The following is a 10360-nucleotide window of genomic DNA, read 5'->3' on the forward strand; positions in this document are numbered from 1 at the left end:
AAGTCCAGAGAATCTTAGAGAAGTTTATGCTTCGTTCTAGAGTCCGTGTCTGGTTTTACGGGCTGTTAATACATTAAGGTTTCTTTAAAACAGTTCATATTTTGTATTAAATGGTTTATCTGAAGATTTTTAACTACTTAATGAGAACAGACTAGAAATGAATGGACCCGGGGTGTTCTTAAAAAAGATTTCCATTATCTTACCATGTGGTCACCTTGTAATCTCTAGTGTATACGTTACACTATCCATCCTTCGCAGAGCTGTGCAGTTCTTGTCCTCTGCTTGGGGGAGGTAGCAGCCCACAGATGCATAGGGTACCTGCTCTACACCTCCCAAGTCTTGGGCTCATGTCCAGGCTGCTCTGTCACCTCCTTCTCAAGTCCGTGAGAACAGAACATAGGTTTAAGCAGGATAAAGTAAACAGAAGTGACCAGAGAAGCTGAAGTGTTTGGAGAAATTGTGTGATAGAGGAGATTCAGGTAAAGTCAAAGACCTCAGGCTGTTTCCACGTGGGAAGTCAGCAGTGCTAGTCACCAGTGTCCAACTGAATGGCTGAGGCTCCTGTCATCCCTGTGTTGTCCTTGAAAGTCTGTATCCTGCAGTGGAAGTTGTTGGAATCGGTGTATCTAAAAAGCAGCACAGTACCAACCTGTGAAGCAGCGTGGGAAGCCCAGGAGGTTGGCTGGATAAGTGGGCTCGTCTCACTGCTCTCACTGAGGTCTGCACAAACCACATGTGGACTGGATGGTGGACTTGGTTTTCTCTGCTTCTAAAAAATCCTCTGTCCTCCCTCTCTGTCTCTTTGCAGAGCTCCCTTCCTCGGAACACTTGAGCGTGGCCGATGCAACATGGCTTGCCCTCAACGTGGTGTCTGGCGGAGGTGGCTTCTCTGGCTCCCAGCCCATCGGAGTGACCAAAATCGCCAAGTCAGTAATAGCACCGCTAGCTGACCAAAACATCTCAGTGTTCATGCTCTCCACCTATCAGACGGACTTCATCCTGGTAAGAGGACGTGTGAGGACCAGGCAGAGTCATCTGCCACCAGATGACAGTTCAGTTGGGCAGTTTTAATCACATTTCTGGGAACAAATTACTTGAGGAGCAGCAGAAGTACCTAAGTCTGCTTTCCCCAGAGCTCTGTGCCTTGTAGTTAGGCTTTCTGACATCTCAGCAGCTTTACTCATGCGATGAGGCATTTGTTGGTAAGGGTTGTATGGTGTCCAGTGAAAGTACTGAGCCCGCACTGCAGTCTCACCTTCAGTGGAAGCACTGGCAGCATTTCCCACCATCGCTCAGACACTTTTTCTGAGGGTTAGAGGAAGACAGTGTTTGCTGTCAGTTTGGCCAAGAGGCTCCGAAGTTGCTTTGGGGGTGGACAGACAGACTGTCTTTCTGTCTCAAGCATGTATGTGTATGTGCACAGAGTACAACCACAGAAGCTTTATGTCCTTAGGAAACAAGGCTGAAGGACAGGGAATGCTGAGTTTGTGAAAGGATGCTGGAAAAGAGGTGAAACATCTCCCTGTCAGTAACTGCAAGCTGCCTGAAGCTTGCAGAAGTCTCCACACTTCCCACAGCCTTAAAAAACACCGTGGTGCTTAATCCTACCAATATTTGCAGTGATATCACCAAAAGGGCTTCTCTAGATGCACATCCAGATGGTAATTATCCTTATGCACCTGCTGGCTCTAGCAGGAGTGATGTGTCCCTGTTTCTGTGCCCTGAGAGTATGTAACCCCCGCTGAAGTGTCTTCTCACTTCTGGTGCACATCGTCACGAGTGAATCCTGTTGTCACCTTCAGGTACGTGAGCGAGACCTGCCCTTCGTGATGCACACGCTGGCTGCTGAGTTCACCATCCTCAGAGTAGTGAACGGGGAGACGGTGGCTGCTGATGACCTTGGGATAACGAATGGATTTGTCAAACCAAAACTGGGTAAGGACCAGCGTGGGCTCAGCTTGCCGAGGAGTTGGTCTCCGTGACGCATGGGGCAAGAAGTGTGCCTGCTACCTGCCTTCAGCATGTTGGTGAATGCTTATCCTCTTGTAAGGTAGTGAACCATCTTAACACTTACCTGAGTATGTCCCAGTTTGGCTTAACTTTCTGAGTAATGCTGATGAACTTTGCTGAATTTGAGCCTTTTAATGCTAGTTTCACACCTCTAGAGGAGACACGCCTTTTGTAGGAGACAAGGTTGAAGTACAGTTCATTTTAGTTACAAAAATAACATTGCTTGTAGCCCATACTTCCACATTTCAACATTTCAAAGGAAAATGGCTTAGAAAAGCTGAAGTATTGCAGCTGATGCACAGAGAATATTGTTGTTGAACTTTCACACTTCAGTACCAGTCAGGATCAAGGCCGCTGTCAGCCCAGGGCTGTACAGAGCCATAGGATGTTTCCAGTCTAGAGGAGCAAGCATCAAGCAAAGGGCACAACAAGGAAAAGGAACTACTTAAATACATATGTTTACCTACCCACCTGTGAGTAATTTTGTGCCCATAACCAAACAAAGCAGGGATCAGTTACTATGAAGTGCCACTCAGCCTCGTCACTTGATAGCTATAAATCATCTTGTTTATGAAAATGAGCCTTATACAGAAAGCCTGAAGGAAGAGCACAGTGAAGCGCATGTGGATTATGCACAGGTATGCAATTTGCTGTGTTTAATAGTTGCATGCCTAAATACCAGCTGTTTTCAGCTACTGACTGCAGATGTGGTTGCCAGGCTGCTGCAGGTCAGCTGGTTTTTAATTTTTGTAGGTATTAGGGCAAAATAGACCCCCAGAAAGGAGGGAGAAGAGGTTGTGCTGCCAGCAACCACAGCCAGAGAAATGCCTTCCATAGTCCTGCCTTTTAAGTAATGGAAGCCTGAATTTATTCCTACTTTTCAGTTTGTGTTGCCACCTCCTTTGCTTGCCCCTCGTCTCACGTGGATACACCCCATGTCCTGAAAGCCCCCACGGGCAGAGAGCCGACCTGTGTCCCGTGCAGGGCAGGGTGCTCGGGATGATCCCACCCTGTACCCTGGGGAGGACATGGCAAGAGCACGTTGTCCCAGGCTCCTCGGTCCGTGTCTGAGGACCAGCAAGGCTTCAGCCACGAGGAACTTTCTTACAGACACTGTCAGTTTTCCCTGCGGCTGGTGCATGGATAACACGTCTGGTGGGATGTGGCTTCATGGTTGTGTGTGTCTGTGTGTGTCTCTTTCAGTTCAGAGGCCTGTCATTCATCCCCTTTCCAGTCCGAGTAATATGTTCTGCGTCACCAGCCTGGATCCAGATACCCTTCCCACTGTTGCTACACTCCTAATGGATGTCATGTTTTACTCCAATGGGTAGGTCCTGGCGGGGAGACAGGCTCCAGGGGAGGTGGGGCAAGGGGCTGGAGGCACAAATGCAGGTTACTCCGGGATGCCAACGGATCTGCGTGGCCTTACACTGCTGCTAAGCCCTGTGCCTAGGGAGGGAAGTGTACAGCCTCGAGAGGGTTGCCCTCACAGGTGGAAGCCAGATAGGAGATTGAGGGTGCCCAAAGACATCCATTGGCTTTGGAAGGTTGTGCCTTTTCAGATTTAAGCTGAGTAGCTGTGCTGCATACCCACATGTGGCTGGAGGCTGCATGGCCAGCTGTGCTGGTGCCCATTGGTGCCTGCAACCTCCTACAAGAGTACCTTGGGCAGGAATGGGAGAGTTTTGGAGGGACAGGCATTTTTTCCCTGCAAAATCAAAAAAAATGAAAAGCAGTAGATTGTGACAGGACTCAGCATGCTTCCCCTAAGTCAGTATGTGAATAATTCTGGGTTTACTGGCTATATCTGCTTTAAAAGCCCTCGGTTGCTCTTCTAATGCTGTTCCCTTCTGTTTCTTCAGAGTAAAAGACTCGGTGGTGGGCAACGAAGACTCGGGACATATTCGCTTTTTCTCCTTTTCTCTCATTGAGGGTTACATCTCCTTGGTCATGGACGTCCAGACACAGCAGAGGTGAGTTTTGGTTTTAGAGTCTCCTGGACCCCAAAAAAGCACCTGAGGTGTTCTTAAAGGAGCAGGAAGCAGCTTAAGCTCCTCCATGTTAATTTTTGGGAACCTCATTGCGTGGGTGTCATGTGCCTGTACACCCTGTCACTTTTCTGAGTGAAGCTTGGCATGTTAGTCCCAGCCCCATTTTGGGCTTGCGTGTCCAAGACCTCAGTGAAATCACAGTGTACGGTTCTCTCACTTTTGAAACGGGAACACTGGAGAAAAAAGTGATTTTGCCATTTTTATTCCATTGTTTGTGAGTTGTGCATGTAATCGGGTGTGCATGGTTGAAGATTTGCTAAAGGCCAGAAGTAGGGTGGGGACATCAGTGATGCTGTCCTCCCGCTTTGCGTTTACACATGGCTGGGCTTGGTGCGGAGTCTCGTTGTGATGATAATGTACTGAGTCATCCCTGTGCAGCGGGAGCCCATGACTCGTTTGTCTGGCAAGGAGAAAGTCAGCTAGAGAGCAAATATCAGCCTGTTTGTGTGTGTACTTCTGCAGCTTCACAGCACAGCAGTCTCGGAGGTCTGGAGGCTAGACAGGGTGCTGCGGTGAGGTACAGTGCATAGGTGTGCGTTCAACACACAGTGCAGTGTTTGGGTTTGATTCTTGCCTGCCCTAGGGACTTGTTTTGGATTAACTAATTGCCCTCTTGGAAGTTTCTTTGACCTTAATTGGAGTAAGCCCCTGGCTGCCTTCAAGAGAGGGTTGGGGCGGCAGCTTGGTGCTTGGGCAACCCGGGTGGCCGATTCCTTCTCTTTCACAGGTTGCCAGCTTGACCTTTGGCAAGTCTCTTAGCCATTGGTCTTCTTTTCCCTGCTGAGAAATGAGGGTCTCTCCAGGATTCCCAGGGACCTCCCAGGGATGGTATGGAAGAAAGCACTGATGATGCTCAGATGCAAAAACAGTGGTCACCATTCTCATTCCTAGAAGTAGGTGTGGAAACCTACTTTGTCCTTCAGCACAGCTCAGATCAAGCCTTCAGATTGACAGTCTCGGGGTTTGTAAAGCTGGGGCATGGCCTGTTTCTTAGAAATCTTCCTCTGTGCCTCTCGGGGTGCCTGTGCACACTTCCCAGCATCAGAGACTGATTTGCCATAGGATATCTGGAAGGACAGGCAGGTGCATCTGTCCTGCTTGCCTTGACTTTTCTGAGCTTCCCTGAGCCTGCTATTGTTGGCTACAGGCGGCACAGGGATACGGGAACAGCAGCATCCCCGCAGGCGGGATCTGACACACTGCTGTGTTTTAATTGCCAATTTCGGTCTTCCTCTTCTTTTACAGATTTCCTAATAATTTGTTGTTTACAAGTGCATCTGGCGAACTCTGGAAGATGGTGCGGATTGGTGGGCAGCCTCTTGGCTTCGGTAGGTAAACATTTGGGGGATCAGTTGGTGCACAGGTAGTCAGTTGCCTCAGGGCTTTCAAGGATGATGGAAAAATCCATCTGAGGCCAAGGCTTTTGAAGAGCCAGCAGTGTAACATGACTTTGCAAGCTGAGATTTTCAAACAGGAGGTGTCTGACTCCTACCTAGTAAGACAGACTTCTGAAAGTGCTACATGCCTGACAGCTCCATCCAAATTTCATTCATCTGTTGGTCTTTGGAGGTAGCTACAGCCAGGTCTCTGGTTAAAGAGGAAAAGGGGATGAAGAGATGGCATGGGAATGCACTGTAGGTGACTGAACTCAGTGGTCAGACAGCACTGTCGTACTCCAGAGCAGTCCTGGGGCAACCCTGTGGCTTTAGTAGATTTAGTATAGATTTACAGCCATCCACGTGGGAGCCCTGTTCATGGACCTTTTTCACATCCAGTGCTGCAAACATTTTCTCTACTGAAAAGAATATCAGACCTAAGTATCACAGAGTAAATGCTTCACGTCTGCAGAAGTGTTCTTGTTACTTTTTTGTCCTTGTAACTTTACAGAGTCTAATCTGAATACGGCAACAAAGGCCTGATTTTCAGAAAACACTGGGCCTCATTCCCCTGCTCTCTGAAACAGTTACAAAATACAGGCTTCAAGAACATTTCTGAAAAATGTTTGGCCAATTTTTATATTTAATTGCTACTTCAAGGCCAGACAGAAGTAGCAAGAAGGAAATTTTCATGCACCATCTCTTAATGCATCTTAGAGGCAAAATACTTAGAAATGGCACAGTATATGGCACTGAGGGGACATCAGGACTGCTGCCAGTCCCCTAAATATGCAGTGTTTAAATGTGTAAGCTTAGAATCAGCTTGAACTGTTCAGTGTGGATCAGGTAAACTCAGATTTCATCTGGAAACAATATACTATTGATCTGTGAAGACTGGGAGACATGAACCATTTAAATTGGTGTGAAATCCTGTCTCAGGGGTGGTGGTGGACTGTGGTCTAGGAACCAACCGTGTGTCCAGGCCAACCAGTGGGTCAACATTTCCTCTCTGAGATGCAGGAGAAAGTGTTCAATAGCAACAACTAAAGAGAAGAGTGGGGAGGGTAAGGGTATATTGAGAGTGTCTTTGGTGCTTCCCTCCTGAATGCCATTAATTGCCTTTCTTCGGACCTCTGAAAGTCATTCCAGTTCTAATGTTTTGTGCCTTTGGGGGGATTTACATTTCTCTGTAGCAAAAAGGAGGCAGTAAAATCAAACGTTCAATGTATCGTGGCCCAAAGAGCCTAGTTTTGTGAGAAAGAACACATTTGACTATGGAGCTCCATTCTGATTGGAGCTTGGGAAGAGAAACTTCTTCCCGGCGAGACCCAGGAGTTGTGTGAGACTGACAGTGGCTGTTCAGACAATGATTGCGTTTTTATCTCCCCCACAGATGAATGTGGAATTGTCGCTCAGATTTCTGAGCCTTTGGCCGCAGCTGACATCCCAGCCTACTACATCAGTACTTTTAAGTTTGATCACGCGTTGGTGAGTATGGAGACAGCTTCTTTGAAATAGGGGAGATCTTTCCCCAGGAGAAAACTCATGATGAGAACATCATTTCCCATCTGGAGAGCTTGTTGGAGTGTCTTTGCTCAGACGCAGCCCAGCAGATAGCTCTCTCCAGCCCCTCTCCTGAACCAGGCTCAGCCCTACCCGACGCAAACAGCATTAGGGAGTGTCACTCTTGCACAGGGCTGGTCTCAGTCCTTCAGGACCTGTGGCGTTGGAGACCTCACAACCTCCCCCAGCAGCCTCTTCCACAGCGTCACTATCTTTTATTGGAAACAGCCACAGATGCTGTTTTCCTGCAAGCATACTCAGAGGCTCCGGACTCAGGAGGGTGCCTTTGTGTGCGGGGACTCTTCTGGAGAGTCCTTTTCTTGCCTTTTTTTTTTTTCCCCTTAAACGTGGCCTTTATGCCCTATATTTCTCCTTTCATCACTGTAAATTCACTGCTCAGGCCCCTACTTTTGACCTGTAAAAGCTCCAAAGCATTCAAGGTGGGTTTTTTTCAGCTAATTACTTTGGTTTTTCACAGTTGGTGTGAACTATTTGCAGCCTATAGGTCTTGTGTGTAAAGAGTAAAAGTAAATATTATTCCAGATAGCAAAGGTCAAAGTGTTATATATGTTTGTCTAATTTTCTTGAATATTAACTATGCTGATAAGATAAGCTAATAAAACACCATTTTAAAATCAATACTGTTAGCTTTGCCTCACATTCCTACCTGTTGTTGTGGCCCCAGGTGCACGCTTTCTGTGCAGAGCACAAGATGCAGAGTGCTTCTAGTTGTCAAGCAATAATCTGGAGAGCTCAGCCCTGTCACTTAAAATAGACATTTCACTTAAAACTTGTGCCATGCAATTGTGATGACTCTGCAGGCAGCTCCGCCTTTTAAAAGTGCCTCGTCCCGCTCTATCGGAGCCCAGCAGCTCCTGCCCCCCCAGCAGCTGGCAGGGTATTATTTGGATCTGCAGATCTTCCTTACTCGAATCAGTATTTTAGCATTTTTGCTGTTTCCTTACAGTTTTAAAAGCCTTTTTGTCTGGACAGTGCTGTTGTAGCTGTCAAATCCTTCCTCCAAAATGTGTTGAATGGTGCTGGTTTCAAGCCCTCCGGTGTGTGACTTTGCTCTGGCAGTGGTGGCTGGGCTGTGTGCTTGCTGGCTCTGGTTGGGTTTGTTGGCCAAGACCCTCACCCAGATTTTGGCATGTTTTCCTTAACTTTGCTACCCAGGCACCTTGACTTCTAGTGACACTTACCAGGGTCTGAGTGCATCTAGAATCCTTTCTCCACATCCTCCCTTTCTTTATTTACAGTTGTTCACTACTTGTCAACAATTGGAGTGCTTTATGAAACCCTGTTGTTCTTTTTCACTTGATCTTTTTTCTCCTGTGCATCTTAAGTGGTTTTTATTACTTATTTTTTCCTTTGACCTGGGTGTCAATGCTCAGGTTTTCCTGCAGTGCTGTAGCCGTAGAAGCTTGCCCTGAAAATCAGGGTTTGTGCTTGAGAAGAAATCTCTCTGGGGGGCAGTGCCCAGCTGGGAACCCCCAGGTCTGTGCTGTGTCCCCCGGGCGACCTGAGGTCGGGCTGGAGAGAGCTGTGGTTTCCAGCTCCCTCTAGAGAGAACAAGTGAGAAGAGTCCCTTTTCCCTTTCCCAGGTGCTCTGCTCACCGTCATGGACTCGGAGATGGCTTGCTCCTCCTCTTCCCCAGCATTTTGCATCTGCTGAGGCTGAAGTGATGTCTGGGATGTAGTTCGGAACTTTATGTTTCCCATCCTGGCAGCTGCTTGGTGCCGTGGCTGGCAACCGAACGCGTTCCACCAGCTGCCCTGGGACAGGGATCTTGGCTGACCTAACGCAGGTTCAGCCCCTTGTGCTTAAGCGAGGAGGTCAAAGCCAGTGGGCCCGAACTGGCCCGTTCTGCCTCCTCCTGCCCCTGTGCTGCCCTGCAGGAGCATATGGGGAGACCTGGTGACCATCCGCTGGGGCTGGCTAAGAAAGCGGGTTGTGCAAAATCGATTCCTGGGTCTTCGCCCCTTATCTTCTTGAGAAGCAGAGTCATACGCTTCTCCCACTGCGGTGTTCAACGCACTGGGGAAAGTGGTGGAGGAGAGGCAGTGGAGAGCCCTGTCTCAGAGTTCTGTTTCCTGCGATGGAGGTTTGCTGGGGTTTTCTGCCTGACCCAGAAGCATTTGCTGTACGGTTGTTTTCTTCCTTTCCCAGCTGACTTTTGTTCACACATTATCAGAGTTAGCTGCTCCTATTCCATCTTCCCACTGGAAAAATGAACATCTTTCTTATTATTTCTCAGGGGGTTTTTTTCCTCAATTTTGTTAAAAGCCTTGTGGAAAATCACGGTCCCATGTTATTTCCACTGTCAGCTCTGGAGGCTGTGTGGTGAATCCAGGTATTGTGCTGCTGGCCAAGGACTCGGATACCTTGCAGAGGAGGCTGTCCCTTCTCCAGCTTCCTTAATGTGAATTGTTTTGGCTTCTTGCAGCAGCTCACAGATAATTTTTCCCTAAGTCCCCTTCCCACTTTCCAAGAGCTGTTAGCTGCCTGTCCCCCGAGTGTCATCTTTGAGTTTATGTAACGGTCAGATGCCTCTTTTCTCTCTGATGCAACTTCACCTGTGATATTCTTTTCCACCGATGGCAGTCGCTCTGAGATCTTTTGATATGCTGTTAGGAGAGGTTTTTTCTTGCAGTAAGTGTGGAAAGACACCCACTAATAATTTGGTATGTGGACTTCTATGGTTCAGTCTCATCACAAGACTGGATAAGAAACTGTTACACCACACCATCTGGGACTCCCCAGCACAAGCCAATCGACAATTCTCTTCTTTTGATGGGCATGTCCCCCTGTCACGCAGCATGGCCTCCCCATCCACACTTAGGGGTCCCAAACCTGTAGGATGCTCCAAAGAGCCTCATGGGGCCCTTAGGCAGCCACTTAAATCACACAGGCCCTTTGCGTGAGCGAGGTCCAGACCTACAAATGCTTTACCAAGAACAGGAAGGGAAAGGAGGGGAGAGGAAGAGCAGAAGGAAAGGAAAACCCCAAAAGAGTTGCTTCCCCACCCATCATACAGGCTGAATACCTGCCAGATCTCACAGTTTTAGTTCCTAAGGAAGCTTGTGGACCGGAGGGTCTCTCTTGTGGATGGAGTCCTTTCTCAGTGGAGTCAGGATATTCAGCAGCAAAGTGCCTGGCTCCTTGGGACTATTCGAGCTTCATCTCCTGCCTTTACTTCCCTTGTCATCCCCCCTTGGCTTTTGCTAGAGCGTGACCTTTCTTTTTGTTTCCTTGCAGGTACCTGAAGAAAATATAAACGGTGTGGTCAATGCACTCCAAGTCAGTCAAGCTGAAAAGCATTAGAAATCTTCTGAGCTGGTTCCAGATGCTTTTTATTA

The 10360-nt window shown here is 48.0% G+C and overlaps 1 protein-coding gene across 1 annotated transcript in view; it reads left to right on the top strand.

Annotated features, from left to right (window-relative positions):
* The window catches only part of LOC104516307 (GATS-like protein 1), a 29709-nt gene extending 19349 nt beyond the window's left edge, over positions 1-10360 (top strand). The window contains exons 2-8 of the mRNA XM_010160597.1: positions 809-1002; positions 1803-1935; positions 3214-3337; positions 3873-3983; positions 5307-5389; positions 6831-6925; positions 10260-10360. Coding sequence (XP_010158899.1) covers positions 809-1002; positions 1803-1935; positions 3214-3337; positions 3873-3983; positions 5307-5389; positions 6831-6925; positions 10260-10325 — 806 coding nt within the window. The 3' untranslated portion in view covers positions 10326-10360. The remainder of the gene's footprint in view (positions 1-808; positions 1003-1802; positions 1936-3213; positions 3338-3872; positions 3984-5306; positions 5390-6830; positions 6926-10259) is intronic.

The sequence above is a fragment of the Eurypyga helias genome, unplaced genomic scaffold (assembly GCF_000690775.1).
Source record: "Eurypyga helias isolate BGI_N326 unplaced genomic scaffold, ASM69077v1 scaffold3791, whole genome shotgun sequence".
Lineage (NCBI taxonomy): Eukaryota > Metazoa > Chordata > Aves > Eurypygiformes > Eurypygidae > Eurypyga > Eurypyga helias.